A 10,954-nucleotide genomic window follows, 5' to 3' on the forward strand; every position below is an offset into this window, starting at 1 on the left:
AGTAAGTGGGTTAGGGGTGGTATGAAAGGGGGATGGGGTGTAGAGAGGGCTCTGGGGGATGGGATTGGAAATGGATAGGGTGGTAAGGGAAACCGAGGGATGGTGTGTGTGTCGGTGTGTGTGTCTGTGTGTGTGTGTGTGTGGGGGGGGGGGGGGGGGGGTATTTTGCTGACGTGCTCTCTTATTGGCTTGTTCAAAACCTGGGGGAGGGGCAGCCACAAACCATACTCTCACCAGCTGTAGGGAAGAGCAGAGAAACAAAGAGAGAGAGCGAGAGAAGGATGGAGGGGGGCAGATAGGTTTTAATGTTGATATTCTGGTCTAATTAGATTCCTGTCTGAGTGGCGGAATGAATGGTGCTGATCATATAGGAACAGAGCAGAGCAGAAGAGGAAGCAGGCTTTGTTTGAGTTGGCGAATTCTGTTTTTTGTACACACAAGGGGCTCTTGATCTATAATTGAGACGCAGAGAGGAGCAAATTGTCTACACTGCCTCTTTTGGATACATCCAAACTCTCTTGCAGTCATGTTGAAAAAAGACCAAATGTCTTCTGTAGAGCAACTAAATTTTAGATGACGCGTCATTGCATTTATCATATCAGTGTTACCTAAGCATTATGCAGTCAGCTTTTGAAGGTTAGACGTGACAACGACGATATTTAAAACGACCTGTGTATGAGAAACTCCCCAACCTTAGACATAAATTTCACTACAAAAGTACGCATTTGCCCGTCTACAGTGTAACATAAAGATACTTGACTGTTTTTAAACATGTCCATAAAATTAAAAGAAGATTAAACAGAAAGCTTTAAACAGCACGGAGAAAGAAATACCATTCCAGCACACACAAGAAGGCAGATTGAGTGCCATGTGTTTGTGGAGCCCAGCTGAACCCCGCCTGCTAAACCAGTCCGCTGGCTGTGACAGACTGTCAGGCAGGGAGAGAGGGTGGTGTGTGTGTGTGTGCGTCTGTGTGTGTCTGTGTGCATGTGTTTGAAGAGAACAAGACAAGAAAGAGGGGAGAAAATGAGACAAAAAGACAGACTGACCAGTATAGACAAACATGAAGGAAAGAGACGTAAGAGAGGAGGTATATTGACATACAAATAGAAAGAGAGAGGGGTACATATTGTAGTACATATGATGAGAATGGGAGACAGAGAGAGCAGAGTAGAGGAGGCCAGGCTTTCTGTGGCTTAGCCAGACTGGAGCGGTGGGACTTGGCTGGCTGTGGACCCTTGGCTTCACTATTAAAGCAAGAGGGAAAAAAATCACAGTCAAAAAATGAAAAGGGCAACAAGCTATGCCAAGAATGCACAGGCAAGAAGCAACACATTAGGTTCGTTCCTTCTGCCTGCCTTACTGTTTCCTAAAGCAGATCTAAACAATAGGTGGGACCAGCCTTGAGAACCAAGCACTGTGCAGTCAGAACCCTACTTAGTGACTGAGAGCTCATGGCAGCTTTTCCCTTTGGGGTATATAGGTACTCTATTCTATCTATTTCTAACAGTTTTCCTCTTTTTTGTGCTAATAGGTAGCCAGTCATCTTAGGCCACCTGCTCTGACTGGATCCACAGTCTTTATTTGTCAGCCAGGTGATATTTTTATGTGAAATGTTTAGAGCAAAGACGAACATGTTTGTCATGGTTCCAACATTAAATAGAAAAGAAATATCTAAAATATCTTCTGCATCATTGTAGAGGACATTTTCCTAAATGAAATCTGGCCTATTTTGTAACTTTGAAAAGCATCCAGTTTCCACTATAATTTAAACTGAATTCTGTAATCGTGAACAAAGCTTGGTTTCACAGTGCTGGCTCAGAAGCTGGACACAGTGGGTTTTTTTGTTTTGTGTTTTTTACTACCGCTACTACAAAAGTTTCAAATGCTGGATGATTCATCAAACTGTCATGTTGTTGTAACAATACAAGACTAGAAGTTTAGGCATGCTAAAAGTTCTGTTAACCTGACACTACCCAGCAAACATGCCCACTCCAGGCCTGTGTGGGCCCCTGAGGGCAGACCTAAATGGCCCACAGTGGGTGCCTGTATGTGCCTCATTGGCATGGAGGGGCCAGTGAGGAATTTTTGTGCAAGCCTACAATAGGTTACCCACAGAAAACCTTTATGGGGACCTAAAAGGTAAAACCTTCTGTGGCCGCACACTGGTCTTCATTGTGGAAGTCCACAGTAGGCTTGCCCATAACCAATACTGGTGTCCCAAAGGCAAAACTGCCATGGGCCCCATGTGGGCACACTCAGTTTGGGCCTGTGTGGGATAAGTGTGGGTTTGCCCTGTCCACAAAGCCCTACAGTTCACCCACAGCTACTTACTGTGGGCCAACATGGGTATGTTTGCTGGGTAAATGTAATGTTTTATGGTAGTGGAAAACATTCTAAGCAGAGAGTACAGCACAGTCTGCTGGGAATGGGGATGGGGGGGGGGGGGGGGGGGTGTCAGGTATTTAGTTATGAACCAAATTTAGGTGCACATTAGAAAATTTTCTGAATTATTATTATTATTATTATGGGACCAGAGGAAAAATCTGACCATTCACCCTGAGATGGATATAAATATCTGCACCAAAATTTGTCTAAATCCATCGACCAGTTGTATTATTTTAGCTAGGCTATGATGGGACTAGAGAAAAAGCCAGCAAAGATATGTAAAGAAAAATAATAAAATAGAATAGAATAGCCCTTTATTGTCATTGTACGTGTACAACAAAATTGTAGTTGTACATGTAATCACAAACAAAATCATAAGCCATTCAACATTTATTGGGATATCTTAGGTTTATTTAAACAAAACGAGGAGGATCAATCAACTGACTGACCAACTTGTCGCTTACAAAGAAGAACATCATAAAAATCTGTTCACTCCAGTTTGTTAAACAGCTCTTGAAGTTTGCTATCACAACAGTTTTTGCTGTCTTGTGCATCATGTTCAGTTTTTGGTGAGTGTGTGTGTGTTAGTACTCAGTCTGTTGCATGTGCGGGGATGGCATTTTGGAAGCGACATTAGACATTTGGGGGACTGGTATTGTTTATAAGCCCTATGGAGAATTGAAAGCCTAAGCAATACTGGCATCTGTTCAATTTACTGTTCATGCACACACACACACACACACACACACACACACACACACACACACACACACACACACACACACACACACACACGCACACACACACACGCACACACAGAGGTTGTCACGAGCCCATGAATTCAGAGGACATTATAATGACTTTCTTTAACCTTAACCACAACTACTACTTTCCTATCCTCAACTCACTTTATACTCACCTTAAAACTACATTATGGAGATTTTAAACGTGCACACATTATGGTACCATAATATAAGTCAGTCGCTGATGTACACACAACAAAGACTCATGTACAAAAAAGAAAAACAACAGAATGAAAACTGACTGACCCAGCCACTCACATCTACTAATCATGTAGTAATAGTTGCCATTTATAATCATATCACTGCATAGAGGCATGAAGGGACTTATGGGCTTTGCCAGATTATGAGTGAAAAACAAGGACTTATTTTTCGGACTTTTCCATCCACTCGTACCCTTAGTAGAGGATTATAGCCTTTAGATTGTTTGACTCCATGAAGACTGTCACAGAGGGGGATATTTGTGAAAAACACACCCCAGGAATGGCTTACCACACCACAGTGCAAGCAACCAAAATATCCATCTGACTGTTCCAAATGCACACCAGAAAGGCTTGTAACAGCAAAGGGTGAGAGACTTAGTTTTGGCTTGGTTACAAAGGCGTGAGCTGTTTCCCTTTCTTTAACAATCTAGTGATTATCAAAGAGGCAAAGAAAATTCATCTTGAAAACTGATATTTATACATCAACAATGAAAAGAGGCAAGTTCAAAAACAAAAAGGCATTCTCTGCACCTCAAAGAGTTACCACCAACTAAATCACCATGTGGTCCTTTGGTTATCTTCATTTGTCAAATGTTTGAAATGCTGCTTGATTTTCTTTGCCATATGTCTTGTACTGTGAGGCTGACTATGTGTATGCAGTTGAGATGCAACCCTAAAGCCATGTCATATTCTGGGCTTTGAGGAGAAAGAAGGATGCCAAGAGCTGAAACGTGATGACTAGTGGGTGTGTGAGAGTGAGTGGGGAAAAAGGAATCCTTCCAAAGGCTCTTTTTGGCTGTGTATATGTGTGACTGTACGTTCATGTGTACGCACATGTGATCAAGAGTGCATTTATGTGTGGGAAGAAGGAATCCTTCCAGCCGTTTTCTTTCCTGAGCCTCTTCCTGTGTCCCCTCCACCCCTCTGCATACAATTCTCAAAGCTGGCGTCGGAGGGTTTGGCCTATACAAGATCCAACCCACCAGAGGACACAGAGGAGAGAAGCCAGTGTTTCTCTACCTCTCTCTCTGTGTCTTCCCAAGCTCTGTCTCTTTCCACCACTCACTGAATGTTACTGTAAATCCTTCACTTCATACACACCATATTCCCACATCTCTCCATCCAGTGTGTTGGTGTATCTCATATGACTTGGCAGAAGTGAACCATGCATATGTGCTTGCCAGTACGGGAATGTGTCTGTTAAGAGTTTTGGCAGTTTTCTCAGCATAGCCTCACCAAGAGATCCACTGGGAAATGTGGTTTTAACGCCTCCTCTCTTCTTTCCACTTCTTTCCTTTCTTTTCCTTAGTTCACAATTACATTACTTCTGTTTCTCCATGCTCCACTTCTGTTTTCTTCCTAATTCTATCCCCTTTCCTTCAGTATTCAATTTTCTGCAATTTCAACCTGTGGAAATCTTTTGCTTCTTCTTGCTTTAATGACAACGGTCTCTCTTTCTTTCTGCATATTCAAAATCTGCTCTCTATTAAAAGCACATCATCATTTGCATCAAAAAACACTGCATGCATACAGGCCTCTAATTCAGGATGTAGCTCTCCAAGCACTGTCCACACACAATGAATGCTGATGGAGAGACATGATAGGTTATCCTGTAGGGAAAGCTGGTCAGATGAAATACCTACTTGGTATTCCATCCCTCTGCAAAGCATGACACACAGGAGAGGGATGCCGGTAAATATGCAAATGATGAAATACATATATTCCATGGTTTTCAGAAGTTCATCAGCTGCAGTAATGATTTGCAGATGTTTTTGGCACGTCTAAAGGCTGAAAAAGAAACACTTACTGTAAAACATTGACTATGTATTGAAAATACATATGAATGCATGTGTCTATATACTATTTACTCTTGCATTATATTCCAAATATAGGACTTTTTTAATCCACAACATTTTTCTATCATCTAAATTGTGAATGTAGGGTAGAAAAGATGTGTTTTTGTCAAAATTATTGCAGAAGAACAACCGCAAACATATCTTACAATGCAACTTAACAGTGAACAGTTGTTGACTGTTAAGTTGAATGTGATATTTGGCCCTTTTAGCAGCTGCACATGTATGTATTATTGAACGGGGAGTAGGAGTGCGCTGCACAAAACACCCTTTTTTCTGACTTTGCACCTGCACTTTTTAATTTTCAATTTAAAGATATCACTGGAGAGAATTTGTCACATTTCAGTTACTCACTCTAGAGCTACAAAAAGCATCACTAAACTTTTTCATATGTAGCAGCACCCCCTAAGACCTTAAATAGATTTTCATGTGTATGCTGGTGGAATTCCCCTTAAGGATTAGAAACAACTAGTCAGTTTTATGGCATAATGCTCCCCGTGTCTGAAACATTTAGCTTTTAATTATTCCTAATTAACTTTTACTTAAGTAAAAAGTACATGGAGTTATTTTGCTCTGAAGTACTCTTAATTAACTAAACCATCTGAATAAGTCTTCCATCACCATAGTTTCCTGGATACTCCTTGATTCAGTTCAAGATTGAAGATTCAAGAGCTTTATTGTCAATACAACAGTATACACAGTATACACAGTATACACAGTATACACAGTATACAACGTAGCGAAATGCTGTTTCACCCCAAGCCCCTCAAGGTGCATTTATAAGTATATAAAAGATATATCTCCAAGAGATATAAAACTAAGAATTACAAATAAATAACATGCTAAATTTTGGTAAAATTAAGGGATAAAAAGGTACTAATTACTAACTATACAATACTATACAATACTATAGTAGTAACTATACAATGCTATAATGATAACTATAAACAAAGACAGTCCAGAGACAACACAAAGTGTATTGTGCAGTAGGTATTGAATACCAGGTTGAAGTTATTGTCATGATATTGTAGACAAGACAGGGCGAAGACATGTGCAAGATGGAAAATGTGCAAATATAATATAATTTAGATATGTGTTCAGCAACTATGAGACTGAGTGTAAAAATAAGCATATTGTTCCCAGGTCCAGTTTGTAGTGGATTAGCGGAAGTTTTTGTTGTTTTTGAGTCTTTTGGTGAGTATTGTAAGGTGTTTGCAGAGGTGTATGTGTATATCAGTCCTTTGGTGGTAGTGAGTGGACTGCTTGGGGGAAGAAGCTCTTGCAGAGTCTGGTCTTTGGTCCTTGATGCTGCTAAACATCTATTTCAGCCATGTATAAGCCCAGACAGTGATAGCAATCGAACCACACAGACATTTGCCTGTCTTCCACAGTGACTTCAGTGGCCTTGTTCTGCACTCAACAAAGTTCATCACAGTTCATCGTCTTTGTCCCCGCTGAGCTGTAGTTGGCTACTGTCTCCAACCTTGTCTCGCTCATCTCTCCTCACCCCTGTCCCTCCCGAGGTCTGCTTCCATCACCTATCCCTAGGGGATAACTGCCTCCGCTGCCCAGCCCCATCTGTCCCTCCACTAGACCAGCCTCACCCTGACTCTCCCTCCGCACTTTGGCTGCAGCCTCTTTATGTGATGTCACTGAGCAGAAGGATGGCCTTTTTGGTGAGTGCATGTGTGTGTGTAAATGGGTGTATGGTGTCTGTGTGAGTCAGTGAGCGGGAGGTGTGTGTGAGTATTTGACACACACACAGAGGGAGAGAGAGAGAGAGAGAAAGAAGACAGACAGAAAGAAAGAAGAAAAGAAAGGCACAAGTGTCAAGTTTCCCTTTTCAGTTCAGGAGCTCAAATCCTTGTTTTTAATCTAGAAAAGAGGGTGAAAAGAGCACGAAAAGGGAGAAGGTAGCTGGGAATTTGAGCTGGTGACAGATGTTTTTTGTTCCTTCTTTCTTTCTCTCTTTACAGTGTTATAGATGAGTGCGCAAAACATTATATGAAGATATGAAAAGTTCACTGTAAAATAATGTGATTTAAAATATGTAAAATGATCAAATTATATACACACACACACACACACACACACACACATATATGAAAGAGACAAACTACCTGTCTCTAGTTTTTCCACTGATGACACCATTTACTGCTCAAATCTCAAAGTTTACTCTCTTCCTGTGACGTCTCACCACATCCTGGTTTTGACTGCACAAGATGCTGAGATGTCTACAGTTTAACGGTTTTCCTGTCACTTTTCAGTTCACACCCGTATTCACGCGATTTCGCTCATAGGACACTGTGGACTAAAAAGGTGCACACATAAACGCATATACTGATAAATAATTAGATACTATCATGGTAGGCTACTGTCCAATTTGCGGGAAGCCTGTCTACTTTGGTAAGTCTGACCTGTTTAATTTTTAAACTCGATGCAATTGTCTTCCTCTTTCTGTCTGGCACTTGCTTTACACGCTCTTTATCTGTCTGTCTACCATCTCTGTGGCAGATCAGTTTGGCATTGTCATAAAACTTGAAATCTGAAATAAAGCACAAATAATGAACAGGTGAAACCAGGTGTAATAAAATTAATAAAGGGCATTTTTTGGAGTTAACATAAGATTGAGGTTCACCTTGTGTTTTGTTTTCTTTCTGCAAAGTCTTATTATCTACATTAGACAAAGTGCAATGATATCAATATGTTCCTTAAATGCAAAATTGTTATCTATTTTCTTTTTAGAGGACAAAAAAAGGCATTTCACTCTTTCTTTTTAAGGCTTTTGGCTTTATTTGAACCACACATGCACACAAATGCACACACTCGTATCCATGATAACAACAGGATGTGGGTCTAGCCAAACGAGCATGCACTGCTCTTTGGGTTTCCTCCCTACCTCCCCTCTCTTTTAAACAAGTCCTTTTCCACATTCAGGCCTAGCCATTAGATCCACAAAATGACTCAAACCACCAGTTAGATTCCTCTTTGGTTGTTATTTTTGCTGTTAGTTTTTCTCGCCTGTTCATGCACCAGCTAAGTTCAAATTCTCTGATGTGACCTGCCCTACTTTTAGTTCAACATCACAGTCTCTGGCCTACTTGCACTGATGAGGCTAATAGTCTGTAACTTCTGAACCAGACACATGAAATCCAGACATTGTGTTATCAGAAATTGTATGAGATGCAAAATCCTTTTGACTTTTTAATTAAATATTAATAAAAATATCCGATCCTGCCTCTCATTAAGCTAGTCCATCTCTTCCTTTGGTGCAGGTGAGAAGAAGAGGTCCTTAGGGAGAGACTACCATCCTCTGTGTCTGAAGTGTCAGAAGTGTAACAGACAGCTCACCCCTGGACAACATGCTGAGGTATATAAGGACAACAACTGAGTCAATTAAGTATTCAAGGAAAGTAATATGAATGCAGTTTACTGAATGAGTAGGATGATGCTATAAATATGTGTTACTCGTTGTGTTTCAGTATGATGAGAAGCCATACTGTACACACTGCTATCTGAAGATGTTTGGACCGAGAGGTATACTGCCATCTCAATATGAAAACACAAACACGCACAACTGGCCAACCACACGCTATTTCTGAATGCCTTTTCTCTGTGTAAATCTTTCTTAACAGGTAACAGGTAACTGACGTCGGTGTGGCACAGTATATCCCCTCAACAAAAGCCAGGATGAGGCAAAAATGAACAAATGCTGACATTTAAAAGATCCGGTTTATATAAGGCAAAAGATAAAGGAGTGAATAAATAATAATGAAGGACCGGAATATACTGTAAACCTTATAGGACAGAGTGAGCTCTCTTTGTTCCCTTTTGACGAATTAAAATATTTATAAATGTGGTAGAACTAGGCAATGCTATGTATATGTGACTGTTCACTTTTGTAATGTAAATTAATTTGGATGTAGAAAAGTGTGAGTCAGTGCAAATAAATACATTTTTTGAATGTTGCAGCATCAAATTCTGGTAGATGTCTAAGTTTTTAAGACTTTGCAATCAGGGGCTTACACTTTTAGATTTCTGGGCATGCGGCATGATTGTGTTCCCTCACAAACTAATAAAAACTCTAATCACCAACAATACAGATGCATGTAAAAAATTAGTTGGGCTAGAGGGTTCTCCCTCTCTCCCCCATCAAGCCGCCAGGGGAAAGGAGCAGGAATGGATAAGAGTGGTTGCTGTTGGCAGGGTAAACTAGATCTTCTGCCAGCAGAATCTACTGGAATGGGTGCTACAGTGAGGCAAACATGGGGCTCTCTCTGTCAAACACACACACACACACACACACACGTGCACGTGCAAGCAGTGTGTCTGCAGTGTGCCTTCACTGCTGCAGGAGCTTGTCACCCAGTGGTGGGTGAAGTGCACAGTTTCGATGCACACGCTCTCGCTCTCTTTTTTTCAAACACACACTGGCACGCATATGAAAAAACAAAACAAAACAGAGATGTGGTTGATGCGTTTTCCTGTTGAGTGTCATGTGTCACTCCAGTGACATTTCAGGTGTTTGCTCTTGAAGGTGAGATGGATATTGAAATAAAGGGTGAAGAGGCTGAAAAAGAAATAGTATCGAGAGAGGAGATGGACAAAGGGAGAGAGGGTTTATTATGACATCTAGCAAAGAGTAAGCAGAGATATACCTGTCTAGCCTTCAGTGTGCCTTTAAAACTGTCCATCTCCTTCTCCTTTTTCCAGATCCATATTCTATCCCAAGCACACCAAGCCTCTCTCACCTTCCATGTCTCCTTCACCCTCTAACCCCCTACCTTGATAGATCACATGACTGCTGTGTTACCAGCTGGCTGACTGTTCATTTGCAAGTGTTTCAGCTACACTCCCTTATTAGAGAGACGGGTGGTGGTGGAAGGGCAGAATTATAGGTGGAAGGGGGGCAGAGGGATGAGTGGGTGCTATGCAGACCACTGGGTGATTGAGGGGCACTGACAGAACTGAAAGAAAAGAGAGGGAGCTTGAATTTATAGGCGAGACAGGAAGAGAGAGAGGGGAAAGTAAAACAGAGGGATGAAAAATTACCATATTAAGCCTTGCTAAGTTAATGCAGAGGTTATTCAATTTGCATTAATTCACCTTGGGTCGAAACTGGAAAATTGAGCTAAATAAAAAATGTCATTATCTTACCATGAGGTGGCAGCGGGAAAGGCCCATGTGTGGATCCAATATTAACTTCAGAGGCATTCTAAACCAGTAACTATGCTTGCCACACTTCAAACAATGACACTTGATGACGACTTGAAAATAGTATTTAAGTATTTTACAGTAACTTTTAAAAAATGTATAAAGACTAGACAATTTTTGCTTGTGAGGCGATGCGTTGCAACCATTTTCATTTATGTAATATTGTTGACATCTAGTGGCCGTGAATAAAACTGCTGGACTGCGTCGAGTCAGTTGAAAAGCCTGTACAGTAACCACTACAGTAACCACCAGAGTATTTTTGTATTAATAGCTTAGAAAATGCATTTTAATAAAACAAAAGAAATACTAACGTAGCCCTATCATGTGCCAATAATTCTAACTCAGTTCATGAATTTGAAATTCTTCAAGCACCGGAGAAGAAGACAGAAAGGACAAAACTATGAATATATTTGTTTTGCAAATAAATAAATAAATAAATGCCAGGTCAGAAAAGGATATCTTGATAGCAGGTCTACTTAACATAGCTAATCTCTAA

The 10,954-nt window shown here is 40.7% G+C and overlaps 1 protein-coding gene across 1 annotated transcript; it reads left to right on the forward strand.

The window, feature by feature from the left end:
* Positions 1 to 7,326: 7,326 nt before the first annotated feature.
* LOC113023679 (cysteine-rich protein 1) lies at positions 7,327 to 9,223 on the forward strand. Its single transcript, XM_026169936.1, has 4 exons — positions 7,327 to 7,650; positions 8,520 to 8,614; positions 8,727 to 8,781; positions 8,880 to 9,223. The coding sequence occupies exons 1-4, from the start codon at positions 7,608 to 7,610 to the stop codon at positions 8,888 to 8,890; spliced, it is 204 nt and encodes a 67-aa protein (XP_026025721.1). The 5' UTR covers positions 7,327 to 7,607; the 3' UTR covers positions 8,891 to 9,223.
* The last annotated feature ends 1,731 nt before the right edge of the window (positions 9,224 to 10,954 follow it).

Source organism: Astatotilapia calliptera, chromosome 6 (assembly GCF_900246225.1).
Source record: "Astatotilapia calliptera chromosome 6, fAstCal1.2, whole genome shotgun sequence".
NCBI lineage: Eukaryota > Metazoa > Chordata > Actinopteri > Cichliformes > Cichlidae > Astatotilapia > Astatotilapia calliptera.